Raw genomic sequence first — 18,758 nt, 5'->3', positions numbered from 1 at the left:
ATAACAATGAATCATGGAACACTGCATCAAAAACTAATGATGTAATGTATGGTGATTAACAGAACATAATAAAATAAAATTAAAAAAAAAGATTTCAAGCTAGATAATTCATGCTTTGCTGTGGTGGAGTATCCTGTGCACTGTAGGATGTTTAGTAGTATCCTGGCCTCTACCCACTAGATGCCAATAGGACCATCTCCTCCATTATGACAACCAAAATGTCTCCAGACATTGCCCGATATCCCCTGGTGGGTAAAATCACTCTTGGTTGGGAACCACGAGTCTACATGTTCTAAACCCCTATCCCAAACCCCTGCTGCCTTCAAGGACACGACTCTGTCTTTTTCATCCTTATTTCTTTTCAATGTTTGGGACATTATGATGCTTAATACATCTTAATTGAATAAAACTATAGTAACTTGCATTCAAAAGGTGTTTTGTACTTATAAGCCTGAAGTACCTATATTATCTATATCTGTCTGGGTTTAGTCAGGAAAACAGAGACACTAAACATACTACCATATTAAGGGGTTTAATATAGAAATCAGGGTTTATATGAATATGAAGAGTAACTACAGGAATGAAGGTCTGGAAGGCTATAGTCAGAAGAGAGGACTTTAACTGGAAAGTGAGATCATAAAATGGGAGCCCATTGAAAGATCTGGAATCCCACTATGTCTAACAAAGCAGCCTCATCTGACATCCACAGACTCCCAAATAGAATAGCCTCTGCCTCCTTCCCACCTTTGAAATATCTCAAATTCTTCTCCCTGACAAACCTTAACACGGAACCAGGCAAGAAGGGAATTGTCGGAAGTGTAGTTTTTCCCAGCCTTAAGGCAGGCTCTTCAGCAGAAATGGCAGTGCCAGGAAAACGACAGCTAATCCTAACAATAGCTATGTGTTAGCCTAACAAGCCACTTTTTGACACCAAGTGTGTACATGCACGCGTGCGCGCGCACACACACACACACACACGAGCCGATGATGGTCCAGAGAATTTGGCAGTCACGATCATCCAAGTTAGAAAGGAAGTAAATGTGATTTTGTTGCTGCTGCTGCTGTTCTTGTTTTTAGTTTGGCAGAGGGCTCATACTCTGATCATCCATCCCCTTCAGTTTGCGCTCTGTAGACAGTCACAACGTTCACTTTGTTTGCACCCGGAACAGATGGCAAACTATGTTAATAATCGAACAGCTCATACTCCAGATGGAAGATGTTACCCTTCATGCTTCTTAGAATTTCGGGTGTCTTCTGAGCATTCTCGCTAGGCCAGAATTGACAGAGATTACTAGGAAAGAATTTCCAGACACAAGGCATTGCTTCGCTCTTGAGGAATCGAAGCCTCAGAAGCATGTTATCAACTTCTAAACTACTCCCTAGGACTACAGCTGACATGAAGTGAAAACATTTCTGCTTTATAGATATTGAGCCAGAAGTCAAACAATTACTTTTAAATAATGACTTCCAGTCCATTAAAAACATGGTGTTGCGGGTGAGGTGTGGTCCAAAGTAGAGTCAAGTTTATATGTCACTTTAGAGAATTAGATTCCACATGTTCATTGAAAGGACGTATACTTCAAAGACTGCAGGGCCCATGACGTCTAAGATATTTACTATCTGGCCCTTCACAGAAAAGGTATGCTGACACCTGGGCTGGAAGGAGAGCAGCAGGAGTTAAGGTCTGAGAGGTAAAGGGGACATTGCAAGGACTTGTCTTTTACCAAGTGAGGTGAGATCCACTGGAGAGTTTTGAATTGATGAGGATCTCCCTTGACTCACATTTTAACAGGATCCCTCGAGTTGGGGTCCTAAAAATTGACATTATTGTTGGGAGGGAGGATCTAGAAGCCAGGGGACCAGATAGAAGACTATTACAGTAATTCTGGTGGGAATGATTCTGATGAGCCACCATTGGGCGACTCAGACCAGCATGCAACATTGGAGGTAGTTAAAAGTGACTAGATTCTGGTTTGGAAATGGGGCTGACTGGACTTGCTGGTACTTGATATGTTGCCTAGCCCCACACAGGTGCAAGGGAGGCCAGAAAATGCAGTCTCCCCATGTGCAACATGTGTGACCGGCTGAAACAGGGCCTCTTCAGTAGGGGCGATTTTACAATGTCTGGCAATGTCTGGAGACATTTTTTCATTATCACAACTTGGAAGGAAGGGTGCTACTTGCATCTAGTGGATAGCAGCCAGAGATGCTGCTAAATATCCTAAAACATACAACACAGTTCCCTACAACAAATAATCACCTGGTCCTAAATGTCAGTAGGCTACAGTTAAAAAACCCTGAGCCAAAGGAAGATCCACCACTGGAACAAGAGAGACAGATGGGTTTTTGTAGATAACCAGGAGTCTTAGCCCAACCCCATTCCTGGGCCCCAACCCCTGCAAGGCATTTGGAGGCTGTGGCAGGCTCAGTCCTGGAATGCCAGCTCATACCACAACTGAGTCCCGTCTGACCTCCTTGCCCACATATTCCCCCCCGTTACTGGAGGTGAGCTTTGTGCTGCATAAGCGGTACTGTGGGCTTTTATGCTCACATGGAGACATGCAAAAATAACATGTGACCCAGGCAAGGAAGGAGGTTTTGTAAAATGATAGCTAAACGATGCACAGCACCACAGGGCATGCATTCGTTTGTTTTAAGAGATTTGTGAAGAAAATGTTCCATTAATTAGAATTTCCATGTTCCATGGAATTAGAATTTCATGACATAAAACTGATGTTTGGTGATGACCATAGATTTACAGGAATTATATTCTGTTCACCACACCCAGATGGGTGGCATGTGAGCTCAGATACCCTTAACGTTATGCAAATTTAGTCTTTGCTATGGATAATAACTGATAAGGTCTAATTTATTTGGTGAAATATTTGCATATATCTAATATGTACTGTCTTTTCATTTACCTAGCATTATTATTTTGACTTGCAAATAGATGCATAAATTAAAAATTGTTTCTTTGTATTCTGGCATGTTTGTCTATGCCATTTATTTTCTTTGCAAATGAGTGTACATTGTTTGCTAAGGTTGTTAATGAGTTTGATCTAAATTTATGTATTTTCACACTATCTGGGCTGCTTACTAGCTTAACAGTGGACCAAAAAAAATGGACAGTGTTTCAAAAATAGACCATAAACACCTCAGTCCTTGAGTGGCACTGTTAAGTTTAAATTTGCCTTAATTTTATGTCAATTCAATATGCAAAAATAAGCGACATGCTAAGTAAGCAAAGAAAGCATTTTTCGTATTACAAAAGACTTTTTTTCTACTATTCATTTAAGAAGCATTTCCTTTATATATATATTTGACATAGGAAGCTTCAGCCAAGTATTGTTCTAGGTACTGGGGCTATCAAGATATGAGAAACTGCATCCCTATACTTGAAGCTCATCAAGGAAGCTGACATGTAAACAGCTGATTTTAATATGATGAAGCAGGTTCTGTTATGGAAGCATGTACCAGGTGCTTCTGAGGAGAAACTCATGACCCAGGCTCAGGGGTCAAAAATAGGCATCCTGAATGGGATGATGGCAGAGTGGGGTCTTGAAGGATATGCAGGAGCTCACCAGGTGAAGAGAGGTGAGGGGTATTTAATGCAAAGGGAAGCAGTTGACTAAAATCACAGATCATGGAACCCCATGAGAGAAGTAGGTATAAGGCAGGACATAGGGGACCTTGAATGTCACACAAAGGAGCTTGGGAGTGGTCATTAAGGAGATGAAACTGTTGAAAACTATGAAGTCGGGGAATAGAAGCAGTGGGCCAATGGCATTCCCTCAACCCTATGACAGCAGAAAGCAGGGCTGGCTCCAAAATTTGTGGGGCCTGGTGCAAAATGAAAATGTGGGACCCTTGTTCAAAAATACTATGAATTTTAAGATGCCTCTAGCAAAGCATGAAACCAAGTATGGACCCTTCTAAGCACTGGGCCCAGGTGTGACTGCACAGTATGCATGCCCATGAAGCCAACCTTAGCAGAAACTATCAGGGCAGGGGTAGGAAGAAGATATTAAGACCCTCATTTACATACTCTCTAGTCTCTGGTTGCGAAGATAACTCTTAGACATATCAACCAGCTAGAGATCAGTTTTAAGGCAACATACTAGCCAGCATTATAGTCCTATACTGAAACTCAGAAGATGGCCAAATGACTAATTTTCTCCTTTTAAAAATGAGGAAATGGGAGGGCAAAAAGTCTGAGGGGATCTCCTAAACCCACACATTTAGGAGATAGTAAAGACGTGAATTCAACCGAAGTCTTTCAGATTCGGTTCCAGTGTTTTCCTCTGCTCCTCTGCAGTATCAAGGCTATTGTGTCTGTAGTGAGAGGGATAGGGATGGAAGTTCTTAGAGGCTGCAGAAAGGACTGCAATTGGCAAAGAGAGGGAGATCAACTAAGAGACAGTCACTATCCCCTTCTCTCTCCCAGGGAGCATATCCTTTCTGAGCTTTTACTCAGAATCAAGAGGATCATGGCAGGCATAGTTATTGAATAACTGTCACAGGACCAGCACTGTACCAGAGAATAGGGCTCCAGAGATGACTTTAGCACACTCTCAGGAGCTTACCCTCCAGTGAATGAAGACAATAATGGAAATCAGCTATCAAAATTCAGAGTTCCTGACTACCCAGTTTTTAATATAATTGGGAAACAAAAATTTTAAAATAACAATAAAAAGGAAAATGGAGAATGTAGTCTAAAAACCAATAGGTAGCTAGAGTCTTTTCCAGATGGGGGCAATCACAGATGATTTGCACATTGCCTTGTGTATCTCAGCTATATTACCGTGGATACCCTCACCAATTCTGGAGCATCTGACCACCAATACACCTTTGTACATATCTCAAGGATGTGTCTTGTATTATTCTCTATGTCCCGCCCCCAAAAGACTCAAGGTCTTATTCATCTTTTGTTTCCCATGGTTCTGAAAATAAAGCTCTAAGCAGGCGGCATGGTTTGCAAGGCCCTATATGACCCAGCCCCTGCTCACTTGTGAAACCTGTCTCACCCCACTTTGCCTCCGCATTCCGGGAGCCATCTCACCATCTCTCCATTGCAGCAGACCCTCCCATCTTAGACATCTCCCCGCTCTGCCTTCACCTCTTTAATGCCTTTGCTTTTTCAAGTCTCTAACGAAATATCACTTCCTCCAGGAAAAGCTTCTCCTATTTGCCAGATGAGACCAGGACTCCCATTAATAAGCTCACATAGCACCCTATAACTTTCCTCCAGAGCCCTTATCATAGTTAGCAACTATGTATTCTTGTGATTATTTTAATTTATGTTTGTCTTCATCTCAGGATTGTGAATTCTTTTAAAGGCAAGAACTTGATCTGTTTTGCTTACCAATGGATCCCTCACAAATGGCCCAGTGCCTGGCATCTCCTTAGGCATTTTCTGACTACTCAATCTGAAACATCCATTTCTCTGCCACACATCTCTCTTAAGTTGCTTACCTTGATTGTTTTTCTTCAAAGCATTCATCATTATTTGTGTGTGCGTGTGTCTGCGTAAGTGTGTGGGAGTATTGTGTGTGTGTGTATATACATATGTATATATGTGTGTATATGTAGAAGTGTTTGTGTGTGTGGGTGTATAGTTTCTTTACTTGTTACTATCTGTTTTCCCCAATAGAATGTAAACTCCAAAAAAGCAGAAACTTTGTCTTCTTGTTTACTGCTGTATCCCTACCATACCACACACCTGGCACATAACAGGTCCTCAATGAATCTTTGTTGGAAATACAAATATATGAATAGCAAGTGCTCAAGAAATGAATGAATGATAACATGAATGATATCCTGCATTGAAAAAGAGCTGCTCCAATGATAAGCTTTCCTTTTGGAAAAATTGCTATTTACTGTCTGCCCAGAATGACACTTTGACAGTTTTAATTCATTTTACAAGATGTCATTAAACAACAAAGGGGGTTATATTTGGTTTACTTTATTGCAAATTTGTTGTTCTACAAAGTTCAGTCAGATTCTTCATCCATAATCTTCAATGAAGCTATTTGGGATTTGATAGGGACAAATTCATAACAATCACAGACTTTCAGAGTCTTTGGAATCAGACAGTTTTGGGATCAGACAGACCTGAATTTGAATCTCAGCTTCAACATTTATTGGCAATATAACTTTGGAAAGCCACATAACTTTTCTCAGTCTCAATTTTCCCTGAAAGCTTGTGATTTCCACGGTCAGTTTGGTGAAAGGACTTACTGTAGTTTTAAGGGCTTAGTACATAGTTATAATCAATAAATGATTACTATTTATTATTCCTATCGATCCCCAAGTCCCTGTGACATAAAGGAGAAAACTGAGGCCACAAGAATTGAGAATTTGTCAAGGCCATCTCTCCTCCCCAAGTCCAGGTGACAGAAATCAGCAGGCCTTACAATTAAATATTATCCAGCCTTCATTTGACCAGGGGTCTTTTTCACGGGGGAAAACCTACTGTGTTTGGACTCATAGTGTTTCCTTTTTTTTAAGAGGTGGGAGAAGGGCAGGGGGGCAGAGGGAGAGAGAATTTTAAGCAGGCTCTGTGCCCAGCGTGGAGCCCGACGCAGGGCTAGATCTCACAACCCCGAGACCATGACCTGAGCCAAAATCAAGAGTCGATTGCTCCACCAACTGAGCCACCCAGGTGCACCCCCATGGGCTCACACTGTTTCCTAAGGAGGGCCAGAGATTCCATTATGTCCTTGCACTGATTGAGGCTCACTACAACCTTGAGTTCCAACTGAGGAATTTCCTATTCCTATAGAAGAGACACTCAATCCAATCAAAGAATCTGGTTGAGAAATGTGATGGAAAGAATTTTTTGCTACACCAGTTTTTAGGAATCCTTTTCTTTCCTCCTTTCTAGGGCATAGAAGAAAAATTGGAACTATGGGCTCCCCTAAAATCTTTCATTTTATAAATACCATGTTCTTTAAGTATATTGATATCATTTGCTGTGACAAATAATTCACTACAATGCAATTCTGGTGAGCTTTAGGTTTAATTTCACATCTACACAAGAGTTATTCCAAATACAGGAATGAGTTAATTTTACAGTAAGTAAAACTGAGGCATGAATTAAATAAAATACCAAATCTCAAATGAATTACATAGTGCCATGACAGTGCTTCATATGGCAGGATAGGATTTAAGGAGATTTTTCTCAAAGTGGGATATAGAAATTGAACGTATTGAAGCTTTGGATGATTCATTTTCTGTGGAAATTTAATCAGTGAATAACAAAACAGAGGGATCTAGAAGTATTTACTGTTCAAAGTTCCTGAAGATGGTGGGTCAGCAGCAATACTTAACTAATTGGTTTCCCGGCTAATTAGAAGAAGTGGAGAATATATGCCTAAAATTCTTTCCATACTGGGAAGATCTGATTCTCCCTGTTAATATGTTCAACTAAGCTGTGCCTACAGATTGTTCTTTCTTTTAGCTTCAGCTTAACCATGACTCAAGCTCATCTCCATTTTACCCTCATATAGGAATCTTGCCATATTACCACATTTTATTCTGAACCTGCTATAAAGGCAATTAGTCATTCATTATAACACAAAAATTCAAACTGGTTGCAATTATGTTTTCTGAATCAAAACCATACCCTTTGATGTGGATAATTTAAGGTTCTATGTTTAAAATGCATTGAATGAGTCATAATGGTAAGTAAGAAGACCCTTAAACTAGCATTCATATCTTCTGCATGTGAAAAAATTAAATGGATAATTTCTACCTATGACAAATTTATTTTTGTGGTGGAGAATTTTAAAGAATGGATTTAATTAGCTGTAACTATGCTCAGAAGCATAATTTGAAGTACCATTGAATGAATGAAGAAAGTATTTTCAAGAATAGAAAAAGCCCTCTTAAAATTCCCTTTTGTTCATTACTCAACAAATGTTTATTAAGCAGCCACAGTTTGTCAGGCAATGTACAACTTAATGAAAACCTAACCTGGCATCATTCTACTCTAGTTCTGTACTTAATTGAATGAGTTAATCTCTTCGGCTGTCCATTCACAGTATGTGAGGAGAAACTATAGAAATTAAATGAATGAGTCAGTCTGAAAAGAAACATGGATGTGGGTATTGAGGTTTCCTTTTGTTCTGCATGCTAAAGCAGGTTACTAGCTAACTAACTTTTCTATTTCTTCAGGGATCCAGGAATTTAAAAAGAATCTTATCTCACTCAGGCAGTGATCTATATGCTTAATCATGAGTTTCTAAATGTTTATAGAGGTGAGAACAGCAATTTGCAAGATTCTACAGATATGGAAAGGAAAAACAGCACAGTAAGTTTAGGCAGATAAGGGGAAATGTACTTTGAGGAATAGTTCCCATTCGAAAAGTAATTTTATACTTAATAATATAGAATAGGTTCAGCATTTTAGAGCTGGACCTTAAAGCTCATCTAGGTCACTGGTTTCCAACCTTCTGCATTAGAGTCACTGGATTTTAAGAGTCTCATGCTCTACCGACTGAGCTAGCCGGGTGCTTGAGTCACTGGATTTTAAATCTCCCTAGAAATTCTAATTCATTTGGTCTGGAAGGGGTTTGGAGGGGAGGCAGGCATGCATATACTTGTAAAAGTTCCCCAACAGTCAAAGCTGAGACCCACAGATCTAGTCCAGCCTTGACATTTTTGGTATGAGGTCCCTGAGGTCTTTATTTAATTAATTCATTTATTTCATTTTAAGTAGGCTCCACGCCCAGTGTGGAGCCCAACACGGGGCTTGAACTCACAACCCTGAGATTGAGACCTGAGCTGAGATCAAGAGTAGGACGCTTAACAGACTGAGCCACCCAGGCGACCCCCTGAGGTCTTTAAAGAATAAATAACTTGCTTAGGATCAACACAGCTTACAATGCTTGGAGCCTGACCTAGAACCCAAATATCCAAATTCCTAGTCTGTATCTCTGTTTACTAAACCAACTGGCACTGTTTCTACTTCTCTCACTCAGTAGTTGAGATCTAATTACCAGTTAGTAATAGAAAGTTCAAGACAGCTATAACCCATGTGACTCCCAAGTCCCCTCCCCCTAATGACCTGTGTGGTTCCTTTCTTGCTAAGTACTGAATAAATCTTCTGATAACATTGTAATAATTAATATGTTTATGCCACATTTTTAAATACTTCACTTATTTAAAACTTTTGCATCTATAAAATATATCATTCACATTTTAAGACAAAGAAAACAGATTCAATATTTGAATCTGAGTCCAATTAAAGTCTTCATTTTTGAGCTTATATAGCTGGGCACATCAAGGTACTCTAATGTCAGGCTGGGTTTTCTTAGCCAGCTTCCTTTTATGATAATGTCTTTAGGTTGAACACTTCACTGGGTTCTGAAAGCTCCATGCAAGTAGGGCTCTTGTCCAACTTCATCAACTGTTTCTGAGGACCTAGCAAAATGCCTGCCATAGACTCAACACTCAATTCATTGTTGCATGAAAAATCCTTCATTATATTTTGTTAAGAAATGAGATGGAGTGTCTTAAACCAACTTGTATAGAATAATCCCATATAAATAAAAGTACCAGGGAGATGATTTTATAAAGGAGTAGATTTACAGTTACTTTATTATAAGAGCTCTGGCCTGATTTTCCTGCCATAAATTTGTCCTTGCTGTACCATTTGGATTACAGTTGGGCTCTCATTCATACTATGTTCAAGTACTTCACTCAAGATATCTTTTACATGTGGCTGAAGGCACAACTGATACGCAATAAACACCGATAAAATAAAACTCATACCAAGTTTTCTTGTGTTTTGGGAAACATAAGCCTTGGTATTATCTGGCAAAATAAACAGTGCCCTGCCTTTGGTAACTCCCAGGGGTTGAACAGTATTGTGGAAGGCAGTGAACTCATTTCAAAAGAAGATTCAATCGATGGTTATTTAGAACTAAATTTTTATTTTTACTATTTATTTATTTATTTATTTGAGAGAGAGGGAGAGACAAAGAGTGAGAATATGAACAAGTGGGAGGAGGAACAGAGACAGAGAATCTCAAGCAGGCTCTGCACTGAGCGTGGGCCTGACACAGGGCTCCATCTCACGACTCATGAGATCATGACCTGAGTCGAAACCAAGAGTTGGTCACTTAACTGACTGAGCCACCCAGGCGCCCCTAGAACTAAATTTTTATTAAGCAGTTCATTTCAATCCCACCTTTCCAACTCCACCATTTTGACCCAACCACACACCAAGATTCCATACATTTGATTCTACTAAGGCTATTTGCACTTTACCCTGAGGTTGCAGTTTTTTTAGTGTTTTATTTAATTCACATAGAAACAATCAACATAAAATACCACTGACATCTGTTAAAATGACCCATGTTTAAATATGGTAGAGATAAATAACAAAAGAATCAATGTTAAAAATTGACACTGGAAAACAGGTGTTGGTGAGGATGTGGAGAAAAAAAGGAACCCTCGTGCACTGTTGGTGGGAATGCAAACTGGTGTAGCCACTGTGGAAAATAGCATGGAAGTTTCTCAAAAAGTTAAAATAGAACTACCATATGATCCAGCAATCACACTACTAGGTATGTCCCCCAAAATTACAAAAACACTAATTCAAAGGGACACATGCATGCTGATGTTTACAGCAGCATTATTTACAATAACCAAGTTATGGAAGCAGCTCAAGTGTCCATCAATAGATGAATGGATAAAGAAAATGTGATATATAGAGATACACACACACACACAAACACACACAATGGAATATTACTCAGCCATAAAAAAGAATGAAATCTTGCCATCTGCAACGACATGGATGAAGCTAGAAAGTATAATGCTAAGTGAGTAAGTCAGTCAGAGAAGGAAAAATAGCATATAATTTCACTCATATGTGGAAATTAAGAAACAAAACAAATGAGCAAAGGGAAAAAAGAGAGAGAGAGAGAGACAAACCAAGAAACAGACTTAACTCTAGAGAACAAACTGATGGTTACCAGAGGGGAGGTGGGTGGGGGGATGGGTGAAACAGGTGATGGGGATTAAGAGTACACTTATCATGATGAGCACTGAGTAATGTAGAGAATCGCTGAATCACTGTATTGCACACTTGACATTAATATAATACTGCATGCTCACAATACAGGAAAGAAAATAAAATGCTTGATTAGGGCATCTGGGTGGCTCAGTCGGTTAAGCATCTGTCTTCAGCTCAGGTCATGATCCGGGATCCCGGGATCGAGCTCAGCAGGGAGTCTGCTTCTCCCTCTGCCCCTCCCCCTACTCCTTCTCTCTCTCTCTAATAAATAAATAAAATCTTAAAAAAACAATTTAAAAAATTAGATTGCCCAAAAAAAACTGACACCAGACAATTAGCCATGGTAGAAATATTCAGCACCACATAGTGAATGTTTAATCTCTGATGTATAGCTGAGATGAACTAGAGGACTGGAGGGGAAACAGGTATACATTTAGGGGGTTAATCTTAGGTCTAACATTAACATTAAAGCCAATGTTAATGGAAGGAACTAGGCTGTGAATGGGCCACAAATTTGCTAGCTAAATTTTCCTAAATTTAGGAAAAATTTACAATTTCTAAAATTTCCTAGCTCAAGGCCAGGTACACAGCAGGGATTCAGTAAATGATTTTTTGAATGAATGAATGATGTGTAAGTGAGTAAATGAACAAATGGTCCTCTATATAGATGTAGAGTATAATATTTGGATCTGGAGGCTTGGCTTTAAAACAGTCCATTCAAAGTTATGGATCAATAAACTAGATTTTGGGAAAGTCAGTGCTGAATATAATGTAAGTGTTTCTGTTTGTTCATTAAAATGACCACGAAGTCGTTATTCTTTTTTTTTTTTTTTTAAAGATTTTATTTATTTATTTGACAGAGAGACACAGCGAGAGAGGGAACACAAGCAGGGGGAGTGGGAGAGGGAGAAGCAGGCTTCCCGCCAAGCGGGGAGCCCGATGCGGGGCTCGATCCCAGGACCCTGGGATCATGACCCGAGCCGAAGGCAGACGCTTAACGACTGAGCCACCCAGGCGCCCCCAAAGTCGTTATTCTTACTCTTAATTTTTCAGCCTGAAAGTTAATAAACTGTATCTGTTCCATGAATAATTGAGTTGAACTTGAAAGAGAACTCCACATTCCAAAAGCCTCCCACACTACCAGTTAACTGTGATTTATCCTTTTACTTCTGAAGAATTTTAAGCATCTTCCATCTGATCTGACTGACAATCAATCTGTGCTTCCTCTGTCTTTATTCTCCCAGGAAGAAGATGTTACTCGTGAAAGTCGTTTTAATTTCAGTGGTTATGGGATGGGTCACTGCCTCCAAGTGAAAGATGGAACAGCTGTCAAGGCCACACCTGCCAACCCACTCCCACAACCCCCAAAAGATGCAGATGCCATCAAGAAGAAGTTCGTGGACCGGGCAAAAAGGATTGACACGATATCTCGAGCTGCCTTCCCGTTGGCCTTCCTCATTTTCAACATCTTTTATTGGATCACATACAAGATCATTCGGCATGAAGATGTTCACAAGAAATAGATGTGCCCTTCAGACCCTGGACTTTCTTGCCTAACTGTTGTGCTTGTAAATACACAGTGAAATTGTCTTTATATCACTTTGACAGAGGAGGAGACCCGGGGAGGGGGGCGGGAAGATCATAAGAGCAGGTTTCCTGGCACCTACATGAATAAAGATAAGTTATCTGGGCAATGAAGGAAAATGTTTGCACAAAATTAAGGTGTTACAGAATCATGTGAGCATAATTCTCTTCATAGTCTTTAGCATTGTTCTTTCAGATGATGTATTAATTAGACATGATATGCAAGGTCAAGTTCTCGAAAGCTATCTGTCTTTGGTTTGGTCTGGTTTTGACTAATTCTGGTACTGAAAAGTTAGCTTAGACCACACACACACACACACACACACACACACACACACGGAAAATGCTTACCATCTGACCATAGTGACTAGCCTATAGTGAGTCAAGGACCAAACTTTTTCAGGAAAATGCTGCCTCGTTTTTAAAACAAGTACTCTGAGCCACAGAGTCTGAGCTACAGTTCTTTACAATGTCTGTAATTAGTGTTTCACCTGAGAAATCCTTTTGTGGGTCATAAATTATTTCTACTTATTGAGAAAAAAACAACAGAAAATAAACACCAACCACAAAGAACAGATTTCTACTTTACTGTCCATGTAGGTGTGCAATTTAATATTATTTTTCTTTCCTAAATGTAATTTGGGGGTTTAAATTGTGTGTCATAACTGATTTGATAGTATACCCTCTTAAAAATAAATGCCCATTTTATTTTAGATCCCGATCAGCACACTGTATTTTTTTCGCTTTAGCTATATTTACATGTGACTTTAACTGCTCAAGTGTGACTTAGCCATTGCAACCTCTTGGCCACAGTATTTATGGAGATGGTGTGTCCTGAATGGTGTAGCTCATATTAGCTTGAACTTTCCATTTCTGCTCTCATTGTAGGTGTAACTACTAGTCCTAATGTCAAATGACCCATGATTTCTACTGTCAATCAAGTGAATATTGTTTTAAATATCCTTAACTAACTTAAAGAATTTTAAAATTGTACTGTGATTTTCATAACCTGTTGCCTTTTTGGTACCAGAGCTACGTGGTTTGAATCCTGGCTACATGTTTTAAGTAAGAAAAAATAAATAAAAGACGTATTTTTGCTTACTCAGATAAAAGACAACCTGTAAAAATATAATGAAGAACTTAAATTTTACATGTGCTGTCAAAGGGATTATTAAAAATATTTGTTCAATTTCAATAAAGCTAAGTGTGCCACAAAACTTCCCTAAGAGTCTTGCCATTTTTTATTTATTTTTATTTTTATTTTTTTTTTTTTTAAGATTTTATTTATTTATTTGACAGAGAGAGACACAGTGAGAGGGAACACAAGCAGGGGGAGTGGGAGAGGGAGAAGCAGGCTCACCGCAGAGCAGGGAGCCCGATGCGGGACTCGATCCCAGGACCCTGGGATCATGACCTGAGCTGAAGGCAGTCGCTCAACCAACTGAGCCACCCAGGCGCCCCGAGTCTTGCCATTTTTGCACCACAATGTAAGGAAGTTGGATGACAATGGTAACTTGGATTTTTGTTTCTGGTCTTTCTCACAAACTTAAAGCACTTATAGCTATGATGTTCTGCCCTAATATAATAGTTGCTTATAGTGTCCCCAGGAAGAAAGGAAAAATATTATTCTCATTGCAGAAACAGAGAAACAGGTATGTGGAAATACTGGGAGTCACCGTGGGCAAAATGAATAGTGGATACTTCGTATGAGCTCTGCAAAAGTTCCAAGAACACTGAGGGATCATGAAATACCAAAATGAAAAGAAATTTAAAAGAACAATCTGTCCACCTAGCCATCCTGGTTTTGTCAGGAATGGAGTTCTATGATGAAAAAAAAAATAGCTGAAAACCTCAGTGAAGTAGAGGAAATTCACCTTAACCCCTTGCAGATTTTCCTTAATCAAAGAAATCCATCATCATATTTTCAGATAAGATGCAGATTTATAAGTTGATGTTTATGGCCTTTTAAACCTATTCAAATATTGAATCGTTTCCATAGAGAGGAATATTGTAGAATGGCTAAAAGCAGGAATTTTGCAGATAGAAAGACTAGCTTGGCCACCTATCAACAGTGTGATCTTGGATAAGTTACCTGACTTTTCCTGAATAGCTCCTGTTTCATAGAGTTTTAAGAGGATAAAATGAGAAAAATGCAAGTAAAGCCATTATCTTAGTGTCTAACACACAGTAAATTTCCAATAACTAATAGATAATAGTAAAATTCTTATTATCATGAATAGTATTGGTTATCCACTGGGAAAGAAGCTTTACAATTCCTCACCTTGGCAAGATTAATGCTATGTTTTTTGTATCATTCCTAAAACATCATTTCTGTCCTATTGCTCATTCCTTTCCAAACAAATAAGGCAAAGTCTTTGATTGTTCTCATTTCTCTTCCTCCCACTAAAAAGTAGTAAACTGAGGCTAAAATGCCTTCCAAACATGGGCCTGACTCCATAAGTATCTTAGGAAGAGCCCTGATGTTGCTTATGGAGGGATGGGGAGGCACCTTGGGGGATAATCCTAAGCTAAATGATCATATCTAATCAAAGTGTGTACCATATAATTTTCAGGGGGGTGTGGTCCCCACATCAGACAATTTTAAAAAGATTCTCCTCTAAACATACCTGCCAGCCACTCAAGTAGGCAAAGACATCCTGGATGGCAAGAGGGATTCTTGGCTTATCTCTGATTCTAGTCTACATTCAGTGGAAAGAATTCTTCAGTGCACTGATTTGAGTTATATAAATAAGATAAAATCTCAGGGAAAAGATTTTTGAGCTGCATACTCTGGCAAAATAGATAACTCCCCTATAATGTTATTGGAGATTTTATTTAGGACATTTTTCTTTCATAATAGTATTTGAAGGAAAATAGTTCAAGAATAAAAACATGGATCTGAGGAAGAGAACTTACCAGTTTTTATTAGATTGGAAGCTTCTGGAAGAAAGTGGCTATGTTTTCATGGGTTCTCTGCACTGCCTGCCAAAGCTCAAATGCCCAGTGAATATTATTACTACAGCTAGGAAAAAGTTGGTGAGGGAGGATATGATGTGCCTATTGACAAAGTTATATAAGTTTTTCCCAACAAAGCAATGACATGAAGTAACCAACTACTGCTACCATTTCTCAGATAATGGATTAGTGGGAGATTTGTCTTTTAAATATTTTTGAATTCCTACCATTCGGTTTTAACAACAGATCGAGATGACTTAAGGCTTAAGACTCTTTATGGCATTCTCAAACACCTTGGCCCCAAACAGATGCTACAAACCAGACTTGCTGTAGATATTTTTAAAATCCTTCCAGTGTTAGCATTAAGCTCCTCATTTGTGCTGCTGAATGGAACTGCCAAATTCTGAAACCAAATTTTCCAATAAAGATTAAATGAGTATCATTTTATAATATGCTTAGTCAAATAATATCAAATAAGAAAGTTCTATCCAAAACACAGCACAAAATTCCCTATCATAAGATTCACAGTTTTGGGGAAAAAAAATCTATTGAGAATTTTTTTTAATTTATGCATTTCCTAGTTTAAGCCCGAAGCCAATTTGTGGAATGAATATAAGTCATATGTCTGCCAGATATATTTTTTTTAATCTTTTAGCCTCTGCTTTAAACTCTTTCTTATTTTCACCAATTTGGGTTTTCCTAAGTATAATTTAAATGATTCAAGTAATGCATGCTCTTCATAGATCACAAAGTAGAACTAAAGATAACACCACAACCTCATACTCATAGAGTGCTTTCAACATATCAGAATGTTTTGATGTCCACAATAGCATTCAATTCTAATAATTGTCCAAGGTGGCCAGATCCAAAGGATCATATCCATCCTTTGGTCAATAGATAAACAGAAGCTCCATGAATTAAATGCCTCACCCAAAGTCACCTGTCATATTGGGGGTTGAACATCCAGCATAATTTGTTTCCTAACTCCTCAGACTCTTACCTGTTCACTATATACACTGTGTTTAGGAAAATAAAAGCTGAGAAAGTAAAAAGTCATAGTACCACTGACTCACTCTCATGGATGACAAAATAATTTGGTAAAAGAGGGCATATAACAGATTTCTGTTGAAAATGCCTAAGAGAAATTAATACTACATACAGCATTAAGAATATCCTCACAGAGAGTAATATCTTATGTAATTGATGGCCAAAAAGATACTGGGGGTGACAAAAGACCAGCAGAATTCAATTTAGGAGGTGTTATTTCCATTCTTGAAAAAGGGAAAATGACCTTCACATTGTTACACATGCCCCCACATAAGAGAAAAATGCAATATTCCTACTTTGATGCAAACACATTAAAAATAACAAGTAATATAGGGCGCCTGGGTGGCTCAGTTGGTTAAGCTTCGGGCTCTTGATTTCGGCTCAGGTCATGATCTCAGGGCCGTGGGATCAGGCCCGTGTTGGGCTCCGCGCTCAGCATGGAGTCTGTTTGAGATTCTCTCCTGCCTCTAACCTTCCCCCTGCTTGCATGCTCTCTCTCAAAATAAATAAATAAAATCTTAAAAAAAACCAAGTAATATAGTTTCCCCCAAGCTGAAGGTAGTGTATATGTGATGCTTTTAGACCATGAATCAGCATTTAGAAAGCACATTATCACCTTGGCACAAATGATTCATAAATAGGTGAATGTGTCTTCAAAGAGGAGAACAAAGCTCTGGGGTGCTCTTTTGAAGTGTGTATAACACTGGCCTTCTGGTAGGACCCAGGGCTGGTCATGAAATGGACAGCTTGGTCAGTCCTCATGCAGACTGAAGCCTCATGAGAGGTTCCAGGTCCCCAAAAATAATAGAATCAAGAGCTAGGAGACCCTTCATGTGCCAGGATCAGAACTAACGAAGACTTCATCAAATCCAATAGATAATCATTTCCTGAGCTACCCTTGCTTTCTAAGGAGAAAGATGTAGAGGCAGGGTAGTGAGAAAGGGAAAAGAGATCAAAGAAATACAGTAGTCAGAAAGTTCCTTTTAAGGCATAAATCAGATCATGTCACTCTGATTTAAATCTCCAATGGCTTTCCGACTTAGAGAATAAGCCAGAATCTTCATTATGGCCACGTGATCTGACCTCCCTACCTCTCTCCCATCACCTTCTCCTATCCCCTCTCCCTCCAGGCATACTGGCAGGTGCTTAAACATACCAGCCACAGTTCAGTATTGCATTTGCTGTTTCCTCTGCCTGGCACCCTCTTCCTTAGACCAGGATTTGCGAAACTTTTTAAAGGCCAGACAGTAAATTGTTTAGGCTTTGCAAACCATACAATCTCTGGGCTATTATTCAACTCTGCTATTGTGTATGAAAGCAATCATAGACAATATGTCAACAAATGAGTGTAGCTGTATCCCAATAAAACTTTATTTACAAAAACAAGTGGCAAGCCAGATTTGCCCCACGGGCAGTACTTGACCAGCACGTGCTCTAGATACATACAGGGCTTACTCACTCATTTAATTCAGGCCTCAGCTCAAATGTCTCTCTATCAGAGAAGGCTTCTCTGACCATCCTATATAAACTAGTACCCTCCAACCATTATACTCTATTACTCATTCATGCCTTATGTTTTGCATAGCATTTGTCACTTCTCAATTGATGCTTCTATGTGTTTATTGGCATGCACACATACTTGAAGGACAGTTTCATGTGAGCAAGTAGAAACACAGGGATACACATTGTTGTATTCCCTGATTCTAGATCTGTGCTTGGCACTTAGTAGGTGTTCAATCAATATAGTATTTGTTCAATGAATATTGAATAGTTAATACTTATTAAGGAGTTAATTGAGTGTTTGCATGGGAGGCTAGGAGATGGAAGTAAGCAACCTAATACTAGCCAGTTAGATAAAAATTGCTTTCAAAACTTAAGCAGGTTTTGGGTTTGTAACGATGAAGAAATTGTACTAGATTAGCATTTTCCAAAGTGTGTTCTGAAAAACCCTATTTCTACAGACCCTTAAGGGTCTGGGATATTAGCCATCCTGCCTGAATTGAGTTTTTGTAGTTTCCCATTGACTTTTATCAAAAGATGGGGGCCTTCTAAGACATGGGGTTTCTGAGAGGTACCGCAGGGGATCTCAGGCATTTCAAACATATTTCTCTTTACCTCTGCTATGTAGTAGCAACTCAATTTCCCCTTG

General features: G+C 39.1%; 1 protein-coding gene across 2 annotated transcripts in view; it reads left to right on the top strand.

Moving 5' to 3' along the window:
* GLRA2 (glycine receptor alpha 2) overlaps positions 1-13,322 on the top strand; it is a 177,933-nt gene extending 164,611 nt beyond the window's left edge. For both annotated transcript variants that reach the window (XM_021682428.1, XM_021682425.1), the window contains exon 9: positions 12,268-13,322. In XM_021682428.1, coding sequence (XP_021538103.1) covers positions 12,268-12,546 — 279 coding nt within the window. In that variant the 3' untranslated portion in view covers positions 12,547-13,322. The remainder of the gene's footprint in view (positions 1-12,267) is intronic.
* The last annotated feature ends 5,436 nt before the right edge of the window (positions 13,323-18,758 follow it).

The sequence above is a fragment of the Neomonachus schauinslandi genome, chromosome X (genome assembly GCF_002201575.2).
Source record: "Neomonachus schauinslandi chromosome X, ASM220157v2, whole genome shotgun sequence".
NCBI classification, from domain to species: domain Eukaryota; kingdom Metazoa; phylum Chordata; class Mammalia; order Carnivora; family Phocidae; genus Neomonachus; species Neomonachus schauinslandi.
The sequence above is the reverse complement of the archived record's forward strand: the minus strand, read 5'-3'. Positions and strand labels throughout refer to the sequence as shown.